The sequence below is a fragment of the Nestor notabilis genome, unplaced genomic scaffold (genome assembly GCF_000696875.1).
Source record: "Nestor notabilis isolate BGI_N333 unplaced genomic scaffold, ASM69687v1 scaffold6598, whole genome shotgun sequence".
Lineage (NCBI taxonomy): Eukaryota > Metazoa > Chordata > Aves > Psittaciformes > Psittacidae > Nestor > Nestor notabilis.
Genome location: NW_009938652.1, coordinates 41,629 through 53,106, shown reverse-complemented (window position 1 = coordinate 53,106; position 11,478 = coordinate 41,629). Strand labels below are relative to the sequence as shown.

At 35.7% G+C, this 11,478-nt stretch overlaps 1 protein-coding gene across 3 annotated transcripts in view; it reads right to left on the bottom strand.

Annotated features, from left to right (window-relative positions):
- The window catches only part of FUT8 (fucosyltransferase 8 (alpha (1,6) fucosyltransferase)), a 49,263-nt gene that overhangs the window by 1,700 nt on the left and 36,085 nt on the right, over nt 1-11,478 (bottom strand). For all 3 annotated transcript variants that reach the window (XM_010019439.1, XM_010019440.1, XM_010019441.1), the window contains exons 6-7: nt 10,634-10,810; nt 3,781-3,931 (exon numbers count right to left, since the gene is read on the bottom strand). In XM_010019439.1, the coding sequence (XP_010017741.1) occupies nt 3,781-3,931; nt 10,634-10,810 (328 nt within the window). The remainder of the gene's footprint in view (nt 1-3,780; nt 3,932-10,633; nt 10,811-11,478) is intronic.

The following is an 11,478-nucleotide window of genomic DNA, read 5'->3' as shown; positions in this document are numbered from 1 at the left end:
CAGCAGGATAATAACAATGTTGGTGAGAAGAAAGATGCATTTTGAAATGTCATTGTATAGCATTTTATGAAGGGAATTTTCTTCAGACTGAGAAATGGGTCCCCACATCAGAATCATGTTATCTCTCTGAGTTGTCAGAAGCAGAAAAGGCTGCCACTATATTAAACAAAGCTCTCTTCAGCAATTGGCTAAAAAGGTCTTTTTGTCAGGTGTCTCATTTGGACACTGTGACCTTTCTGACTTCTAATCTACATTACTGAATCTTTCTCTGATTGTAAGTAAGCTTGACAGAGCTTGATAAACTAACAATACAGCGGACTTCAATATGAAGAAGCATTTGAGCTTTTTCATAACTTTCAGTCTACATAAATATAGTAATGCTTGATTTTACTTTTCTCCCTCTGAAGTTATGGTGAATAGAACTTTGATCAGTCAAACAAGACATATTTATACCTTCCTAGCTTTGTGAGAGGCAGTTGCTTTAAAAAAATGTAACAGATTTCCTTTTATCCCTCTCCATCTGATCTTTGAAATAACTTTTCAAAAGTAGCTTTCAGAACACCAGGCTAAAGTTACTTATTTCGAAGTACTTGCTATACCCCATAATATAGAAATAAACTTGATTACCCATACACTGGCAAGAGGTTATTTATTTTATAGCTTCTGTGACTGGTTTTGATGTTTTCTTCTCTGCATGTGTGTGTACTTCAGGAGAAGAATACACACACGCTCTGTAAGGTATTTTAAATCATTGCAGTAGAAATGGGTTTTTTATAATGAGTGTCCTGCATATGTGACATAAAATATACAATGTCTCCTCTCACCTGGATAACTGAACTGTAAGCTGTTGAGGGCAGCAGGCAAAGAATCCACATGAAGAATTGTAGTTCAAGCCAGCCTCCCTTTTTTTACTCACACACGCATTTATTTTTGCAGCCTGTATACTTACATGTACAATGCAAAATACAGAGACTAATAAATTCTGGAAGGAGACGAGATTATGAAGACAAATATGTCAGGCAGAGGGAGCTACAATTTCATCTAAATGAAGACTGGAGAGACAAAAAAGCTTTTTTGTTTTAATGTGCGATCTTAATACTGCTCCTGTGTTACGATTTGTGTAACTACCATCTCATTTTTCTCTATGTCTCAATATGATTTTGCTGAAATGCAGTGCCGATGTAGGTTGTTTCCCTTGACTCCACATCACTTGATGGGCCTAATTTCTTTTAACAGTATTGTAATGAAATATCTATCCTTAAGCTTCCATCAGTATTCATTTAGTTTTGGTAGCACAATAAGAATTAATACAAGGGACTTCATTTAGCACCCGATTCTATCCACATATACTATAATTTTCTCTTAATACCTCATAATGAAATTTTGATTCTGTCTGGCAAGGAAAATAAAATAGAAAAAAGTCAGCATACAATTGATTTATGTGAAGTCCAAAATCACACTGGAAATTAGACTATATTCTTATCTTTACTTTCTCTTCATGCAGATTGGACAAAAGATAGTCATTAACAGCCTGATTTTGCTTAAACTCAATGCCAAAGTAATTACCAAGCTGTTCACTTCACCAATGAAGGAACAGGGACAGTAGGTCAAATGTCAGAGATCAGAGGATCAAGTTTTAAGCCCATAAAAGAGAAATCTTTATGAACAGTGGGAAAACTTGCACCAGACCTTAGAAAAGCCCAATGTTAATCACATTGATATCAATCACATTGTTGCCTGACCAGTAAAACTAGTGCTATATGATTTTTGAAGAGTTTGAGTTATTAAAGGAAAAGAAATTGCCCAGAATAAATTAAGTAGATGCTCGGACCAACTTCATAGTCCCAGGTATTGAAAGTAACAGTCCAGTACAGGATTTCCTGGACTTCAGGAGAATTTTATGCAACTCTGGAAATCCAAAGATGTCATTCAGCAAACATGTCTATTGTGAAATGCAGGGAGATGCACAATGAGACTGAAACTCAAAGATACCAGGTACCCTGAAAGGAGGTCGTACCAGATGACCTCCAGAGGTCTTGACCAACTAGTTATCACCTTAACTACGTCAATATATATGACTCCAAATGTACAATTCAATTTCAATATATTCTGTCCAAGCCATTTGTACCTATATTTAAACATTTTTTTTCTGTTTATACCAAGTGTTTTAGTTAAAGCAAACATTTACCATTTTTTAACACAGTTGTGTGAATATAATAATAGCAGAAAATGTTCTAGATTTATTGTTAAATTTTTATCCAAGACCACATAATTCTTCCTGCAGAATATGAACTGTCTCTACACCAGTGCATGTGTGGCATGTAAGACAACCCCAGGTATCAGCTGATAACTACCTCTTTCACCAAGATATGCATTCAGTGTACATCCTTCAGCTGAATCAAGCATTATTATAAAAGTCAATGGCTCCTCACAAGCTTTTCTTAGTAAGGATTTTTACTTTGGAGTTTATTCATGTCGTGGTCTGACTTAGGCTGTAGTAACCTAAGTATGCTATAAAACATAATTTTCTTCATAGGGTTTAGTGAATAATGAAAAAAAACGTATCTGCAAGCATGATTGTGGGATAAGATGCTTTTCTATACTTTTCTGTTCTGCAGTCTTCTTGCCATGGTAATGCTATTAACAATTCTGGCTGTCAAGGTCAATACATCACTGTATCAATCATATATTAATATTAATATTATGCTTCTTACCTATCTAATTGTCATGGCAGTGAAGGAGACGATTTACATTTGAGGTTGTGGAAAAAAATTTGGGTTTGAAGTAAATTTTAACTTTCAGTTTTGTCTCCACTTCCACATAACTGTGCAATCATGTGTGATCATAATCTACCACTATCTGTAGCTGAATGCTTCCCTAACCAGGAGTGCCACCTAAGAGCATATATGAGAATGTCAGGTAAAAAAACAAACGCTCTGTTTGATTTCAATCATACTTCGCCATACTTGAATTAGGTAGATCAGCGGATCAGTCACAAAATACTGCTTTCCAATCTTTTTAAATCTTAAAGCACCTTTTAAAACAGCTTTTCATTATATATGAAATTATTATACAATATGACATAAAGAAGAAAATGCCAGTGATCACAATGATATGATTCCATTTTCCAATGGACTCCAACTTGCTTCAACAGACTGCTAGAGAAAGGATATGCTTGTAGGATATAATTATCTGCAACAAGAAGTCTCTGCGGATTACAGTGGTCAGAATTCACACTTATGGAGCTGCTGCTGCATTGCTAGAAATGTAATAGACTGAAGAGAAATTAAATGTCTGCTTTCTTAATTCTTTTTCATTCCCACAATCAACTAAAGCAACAGCAGACATGTTTGAACAGTAGTGGAGTGCAACGATGTGTAGAAAGGGATAGACGCAAGTTATATATTAACTTTATGCAAAATTAAGAAGTGTTAAACATGTTTAAAATTGGGTTTACTTATTTTAAATGCCTTAACTAAGCTGCATAGAAATGGATGGATACAAGTTACACATTAACTTTATGCAAAACAAGGAACTCTTCAACATGTTTAATATAATTTCTTGCTCATTTCCAATGTCTTAATTAAGCCAGTAACTTCAGTGGAAAAGTAATCACCCAGTGCTTACGGTCCTTTAAATGTTCACATGCCACACTGAGCCTTTAATTCTTCCCTGAAGTTTTCATGAGAGACCGCTGAGAATAAGATAACGTGAGCATGAAGAAAACCAAGATGTAGAACTGGTACATATACTCTATATTGTATTTGTATTGCAGTTTACCTGGGATGAAAATGTACAGACCAGGAAGTCTGCCTGTGACAGGAAGTGAATATCCAGAATAACACCTCTTAGGGAATTTTCAGTGTAACGGTTATGAAGTCCTGCTGACCAGGATATGGAGTTATCGCTGATGAATTCATAATTTGGATACCTGTGAAAACACAAATCATGTTAACAGCAAAGTCTTTTATTTTTTTAATTTCATTTTTTCTTAGGAAGCATCATCTTTGCTGCAAGATAAGGGAGTTAATTTATTTTGCATCTCTGCTTTACAGGGAATGCATTATAATTTTGCTGAAAACTCTAGAATGTTACTGCTGCCTCTAAGCATGCCCTCTGTATCCAGAAATAAATAAATAAAGACACTAAGTCTGTCTGAGATCTGACACTGTAAAAGACGTGAAATAAATGTCAGGCAGTATACGCTATATTCCTCTAATTCTACTGTTTTTTAATGAAATATAACCAGATCACTTCATTTCTCTACTACTAAACAGAATATGGGATTATGTTTCTACTCGACTACATTTTATTTATTACCACACTCTCTGTTAGATAATGATCATGACACTGTGCAAGAAAAATCACTCACCTGTAAAAGAGACATGATAAATAAACAAATCTAAACTAACAACAAAAGTATCTTCATAGTTATTAGGAGAAAAAAAATCTGCAATTTGCTAGACAAAAAGAGAGAAATGTAAGATTTCATGTCAGTCCACCTTTCTTGACATATCACAAACAAAATAATGATACTTTAAGTCAAAATATTTTTATTTGAAATATAAACCCTTGGTCTGTTACTTTCAAAATAAAACAAGTTTTTATCAGTTAACAATGACTTTGAATGAAAAAAAACCCCATAAATAATATAGGTATGATAAATTTCCCAGAGATAAGATGACAACTTTAAAGGGTGCATCTGATCATTAATGTCAAGGGTAGTTCATGTTACATTAAAAGCAAGGCAAAATAAAACAAAAAGAAGGAAGAGAAGGTGGAAATATTATTCATCTGGAGTAACTGATTTGACCTCTTTTGGGAAATTCTAGAAGCATTTGGATCAAGAAATAGGGTTGGTTTTTTTCAAAATTAACTCTATCACAATGATAATTTTCTTTCTTCTCATGCCTAAAATTAACGTCAATATTTAACCAGCTCTCAAAATACAACAGATGACAACACAATATGTGTGATACATTCTATTTCTGTATCCATTGTTTGAATCATATTGGGCTTGTGTTTTTTTTTAAAGGGAAAAAAAAGTGCAGGCCAAATGGAAATATAGACTCATAGAATGGTTTCAGTTGGAAAAGACCTTAAGATCATCTAGTTCCAACCCCCTGCCATGGGCAGGGATATGTCATACTCTACTGTGAAAACCAGCTGAGGAAGAGAGAGGGGCATCAGCGACACAACTCTAAGGGGAGCAACACAAAAAATGTTTAACAGAAGATGTCATTTCTAGGACAGTGAATACAGTAAAGATATCTGCACTCCCCTTGGCAAGTTCTTGGCATCAGGAATGCTGCTAAAAATAATCGCTTCAGATTTTGAAAATCAGAATCCACATGCTGAGTAGAGAGAAAAGAACCTTTCTTGAAGAATCTGACTTCCTACTAGCAAAAGATCAGTCTAATAACTTGACAAATGAAGCACACCAAAAAGCGTGTCATATTGAATCTGTTAAAAAAACAGAACACAAAACAAAACAGAAAACCCCCAAACCCAAACAATTTTTCACACATTTCCTTAAGCACACATATAAATTTTTCTCCTTCCTCCCTTTATTCTGCAAACAGTCTTTGAGATGCTTTTAAATCTGGTCTTCAATTCCATTTTGTAAAGTTGATCCTAATTCACTTAGCCAACAGTTTCAGAACCCATTTCCTCAAAGCTGAGATCCAAGCTTAGCATTTATTTACTCACATGTTTTAAGTTTTCAAATAAGCACTTTTATGATGTGCCACTGTTGCGGCACAACTGTTACAGCTGAAACTAGGTCAGCTGCACACACATATAGCACATAGCGCTATATTCATGCTTAGCAAAAGAGGTTTCTTTTAAACACCCTAAAATGGGAGTATAATAGCAACCATACTCAGTGTGACCAAAGAATCTTCTAGTCCACCATCCTGTCTCCAACACAGGCTGAAAGAAGAGCATAAAGAAAAATACAGTAAAAGGCCAAGCCGATACACCTCTCAAGCTTAGCCTCATGTGGCCCACTGACTTCCCGCATCAGGTGAGGTTTAATTCTCCTTCCCACTCACCACAGTGTCTCAGATTCTATTTAAAGCTATTCTTGCCACAGTGACTACAAAGAATAATGGAAATGAAACTTCTAAAGCTCTATAGTTAGCTCTTCCTTTCTTCTATTCCCTTTTCTGTCTGTATTTATATTATGATTAATGTAATACATATGTTGTAAGCTTATGGAGATTTTTTTTTTTAAGCAGATCCTATTACTAGGATTCCTGAATGCATGGTAAATGAGTAATAAATACTAAAATGTCATATTCTTACTGACAGCATTGCCTAAACACAGTAGGATCCCTTCTAGCTTTCCAAAGAAATTACCCACACACTCTCTTCTCTATACAGGAAAGGAACAGACTGTGAAGATCAAACCAAACACCATAATGCTGTTTTCTTTGTATCAGACTACACATATATATATATAGCATATCTCCTCAACATATCTTAAAAAAAATAAATACATGAAAAAAACCCCTAATTCTTCTAAAGCCACCAAAAATATTCTTGAAACTTTTATTCAGGCTAGAAAGGATTTTCTTTCTTTTTTCTCTCAGGAAAAAGGAAAAAGAAGAAATCAGAACAAGGAGGGAAGAGAGTCTAAAATCTTTCCATCCTGCAACTACCAGCCTCAGAGAAGGACACAAACCAAGCACAGTTATGCGTCTATTTCAAGTTCCAACTGGTTTCAGAAGCTGATCAACTACTTGTGTAACTATAGCTTCTCTCTACACTGTTTAGCAGATACAAACCAAGGCAAGTCCCAGGCTCCAGTTCTCAATTTGCTACAACTGGGAAAGTGTCCAGAACAGGCAATGCAAGTTTTCTTCCCTCTAAAAGAAGAGTGTGAGCATGTGTGTAAACAGATGGAGTAAGAAATAATGTGTTTGTTCAGGTCCTGCTCTAAAAAGAATTGGAAAATGTATATACTGTTCACGAGGTTCAAGAACTTTGAAGCCTTACTGAATTGTATGTAACAAGCATACTATGATGCAGGGGCAGGGAGAGTTACAACAGCTAAAATACAGATAGCACACAGAAAGAAAAGACATTAACTTGCTATTGTGGAAGTAAATAGTGAAATACTGAGGGGAAAAAAGCTTTCATAAGTGCTAGGGGAAAAAACCCTCATAAGGGAGGCAAATTGCTACCAAAAAAAAAAAAAAAAGGCAGCAAAGTACATATAACTTCACAGGTAAATATTCTAAAAGGAAGAATGTAACTTGCTGAATTTGAATTTGCTCATATACATGACAGAGACCTAAACAGATTCATACATAAAGCAGAAAGGTATCAAATATGGCTTCTTAAGAATCGGTGCACATGTTCAGCTGCATTATTTTCAATGCTCTGCTTTAAAGAGAGAAGATGCTGTATATGACATAGACTAGAAACACACATACTAGAAATTTAAAACTTTCTAATTAAAACCCATTAAATCAGCCAAATAACGAGCTACTTACACCATCCCTAACATACCGCTTATCTAAGACAAATACCACAACCTCTGCTTACCAAAAGTTGTCAAATGTTGGTTGATGAAAATCTCAACATGACCTGGCAGTGTGTGCTTGCAGCCCAGAAACCAACTGTGTCCTGGGCTGCACCTGCAGTCCTGTGTTCAGCTCTGGGGCCCCCAATGTAAGAGGGTTGTGAACCTGTTTGAGCAAGTCCAGAGATGGACAAGATGAAAAGAGGGCTGGAGCACCTCTCCTATGGAAACATGCTGAGTTGGGGGTTGTTCAGCCTGGAGAAGGCTCAGGGTAGACCTTATAACAGTCTTCCAGTACCTAAAGGGGGTCTGCAAGAAGTTTGGAGGGTGACAGGACAAGGGGGACTGGATTCAATCTGACACAGGGGAGATGTAGATTAGACATTAAGAAGAAATTCTTCCCCATGAGGGTGCTGAGGCGCTGGCACAGGGTGCCCAGAGAAGCTGTGGCTGCCCCATCCCTGGCAGTGTTCAAAGCCAGGTTGGACACAGGGGCTTGGAGCAACCTGCTCTAGTGGAAGGTGTCCCTGCCTGTGGCAGGGGGGTGGAACTGGATAAGTCCCTTCCAATCCAAACCATTCTATGATTCTATGAAGTGCTTTAATCCCATAGTTATTACAGCTGTTGAACTGTCAACCATGCTCCTCTCTAATCATCCTAATTCTGAAAATACATTCACTTCTTTCTTTCGGTAAAAAAGCCAAAAACACTCTACATATTGACAGTACTAACTCCACTACCATACTTGCAGTTGGTAGACATCTGACTGCAGGGGAAGTTTCTGAAACTTCAGTCAAAGCATTTCTGTTTTCATGACCATGAATAGTTTGAAACACTTCTCTTAATAGAAACATGCCTGTTCATGTGAATGTTGGCAAAATTTTCATTATTTAAATGCCAAGAGTGTTTGACAGCCAATCACTCTCATGTATAGAGAGATATAATATCGAGCTAGTACTTACTAATATTACTGCACCCAATAATGAATGTAACATAAGCTACTGTGGTACAATGTGACAGCCGTTTGTGTCGAAGCTTGGTAGTTCAATATGACTGGAACTTTTTCTGTCAGAACTGTAATCTAATTTGTATTTTTCTTCACAAGAAAAGGATTAAAAGGTTCTTTATGCTGAAAACCCAACCTTAACCTGTATTCAGGTGCCTTTAAGTGCTGAAACATCAAATTGCAGCCTGCCTTCTATGAAATCACAGGGAGTTAAAAATGCCTTTGACTCAATTGCAAGCAACAATAGGGTGCAAGGAACTGTATGTTTACATAGGTAGTGCATCTCATTATTATTCACAACACTAAAGTATACTGTGCTAAGGATTGAAAGCTGCACACAAAGAAAAAATGCCTAACTAAGATTGCTACAGCAATATTGAATTCTGTTATGTTAGAAACCGTAATTAATGTTATTTAAGGCAATGTAATGAATTAAATATTATAGCCTCAGTTTTTTATTACCTGTCTTTTCATTGTTCAGATTTGCACTTTAAGTGTTATGTTATCATAATTATTTCTGCTACTGTTCTTGTCTCTACATATACAAAAAAGGAAGGATTAGATTGCCATCATCTGGAGCTGTGTATGTTCATTTAGCTTTTTCAAAACTCTATAATTTTAAACAGCAACCCTTTATAGATATGAAAGAAAAATAGAAATAGCACAACTGAAACACACAGGCTTGCAATGCTGTAGAAAATTCCTCTACTACAAAATAGCATTTTCTGCCTACCTTATGCCAAAAACAATTTGTAATCCAGAATGTAATCTTACATATTTTTTTCCAAGCAAGTCTACAAAGATTAAAAGAGTTAAAAAATTTGCCACTTTGGAGTTACCTTCATTTTAGAATTTTAATTTCCTTGCTTAAAAGAGGAAAAAAAATAAAAAAATAAAAAAATCTGTTCAAGGGAGAAAAAATTTTGGAAACAGAAACAGGAGCTGTTCAGTAGACAAATAAATAGTACTCAAAAGGAAAAAATGCTAACTTGTACTTAGTAATGAATACACTTATATTCAATGCTTCCGAAATAGATATCCAAGTTTCCACACTGTCATGGCACTTAGCTTCTGTGAATTTGTTTCTATACCATAAACACCACAACCCAAGAAAGATACAGTTAAATATGGAACATTATTCTTGCATATGCACCTACTTTGTTTTACTAAACAGAAGGTTTTGCCATCTTAGTGGCACCTTGCAAGACATGCAACTTAACAGCAAGTTCTTACAGGGAAATCCAGGCCATGTTAGGAGTAAATAAATACACACTGTGTATTTACAGGTTTGAGCACAGTTATATATTCTGTGACAAGCTGGGATATCCTATACCTAGGGTAGGTTGTTAAACCCATGTTCTGGAGAGCTAGAAGAGGATAAGGAGCAAATAAGGGACAGAGACAGTGTTATAGATCAAGAATCCCACACATATTTGAGGACAAACGTTAAAATTATTCAACATGTAGGGTTAAAGTCTTCTAAGTTCACAATATAGAAATCTTTGAGTCATGAGAAGGTTGTCAATCAGCTTATAAAAATTTCTCTAGCAACCTGCTTTAGCAGAGGGGTTGGACTAGATGATCTTAAGGTCCTTTCCAACCCTAACTATTCTATGATTCTATGATCTCCACAGGTCCCAGCCCCAACCATGCTGTGATTCTGAACTATTCACAGAAAGGTATTGTTTAGACAGGTGACACATCTTAATATATTAACTACTTTTTACAAAATTTCTGAATAGTTTCTTTTTATGTTCTGTAGAAAGTTTGGTGCATTTATTCATGTTTGCCTTGTACAGCATTACAGGTTTATTCTTAAGTAGTCATAGGTATGTTGCTCAAGTCTTCTAGATCTTTAACATTAAGCTTTGAAAAGCATACGTGTGGAAAAAAATCATCCAAAATAAAAAGGAATATCTGAGGGAAAAGTCAAAATCACTGGAAGCTGAAATGCAATCTAATATACAAATTATAACCAAATTAAATAAATAGCTTAAAAAACCCAAGCAAAAAACCCCTAAGATTCGTGCACACAGTAGTCAGAAATTGTAAAGCTAGCCAGAAGGAACAAATCATAATACAAACATAGTTCATCTTACTTGGATTTTGCCTCTTGCAACAATGAAGGGTCATCTGTAGCCAAATACACTCTTTTTTTATCAACATGCATTCTGCGAGCAAGAAGTTCAAACCGTTCCTCAACATGTACCATATATTCTTCAATGGGATGAAATGCTGCTTCTGTTCCTACTTTGTCTGTCCTTCGAACGTGAACACTGAAAAAAGGCAGAAACTCAGATTTCAATTTATAAACACAATTAATAATTTAGCGACTGAAATTTTAACTTTAAATTTCATGCGTGCACTTTTAGAATGCATATTAAACTGAATCCCTACATAAAACAAGAAAGGATTAAGATTCATTGATGTCCACCAAGACACAACTGACAACATGAAGTTAGCTATCAGTCTGTTCTTCAAAGCAATATAATAATCTTGCAAGGAAGGCAAAGGGTAACTGAAAGAAAAGAATGAAGGAGATTTAATTATAGCATACAAGGTATTCCATTTGTGCAGAAATTTAAGGTAGCTGGTGTTACTACATAATGCCTGATAAATACAGCCCAAAAGCAAAATAGAAGTATTTGCACCATGGATATATTGGGACACAAACCACAATGCAGGGTTTGAATGAAGGTAGTTAAAAATGCATCTTCCCCATCTACTTGAAATGTAACAAGTCTTCAGTGGTGAAGTGGCTTATGACTGTATGGTCAGAAGCCGTCTAACACTTGGACAGACCTATTGTGTACTCCCACAGAAAGAAAGATTAAGCACTGAAAGCAAATTCTGGTAAAGAAAGCAGTGTTTGCAGACTCTAGCAGAGTAACAGCAACGTTTTTCATCATTTCTCCAATACATAGTTTCTGCTAAGAAACAACAA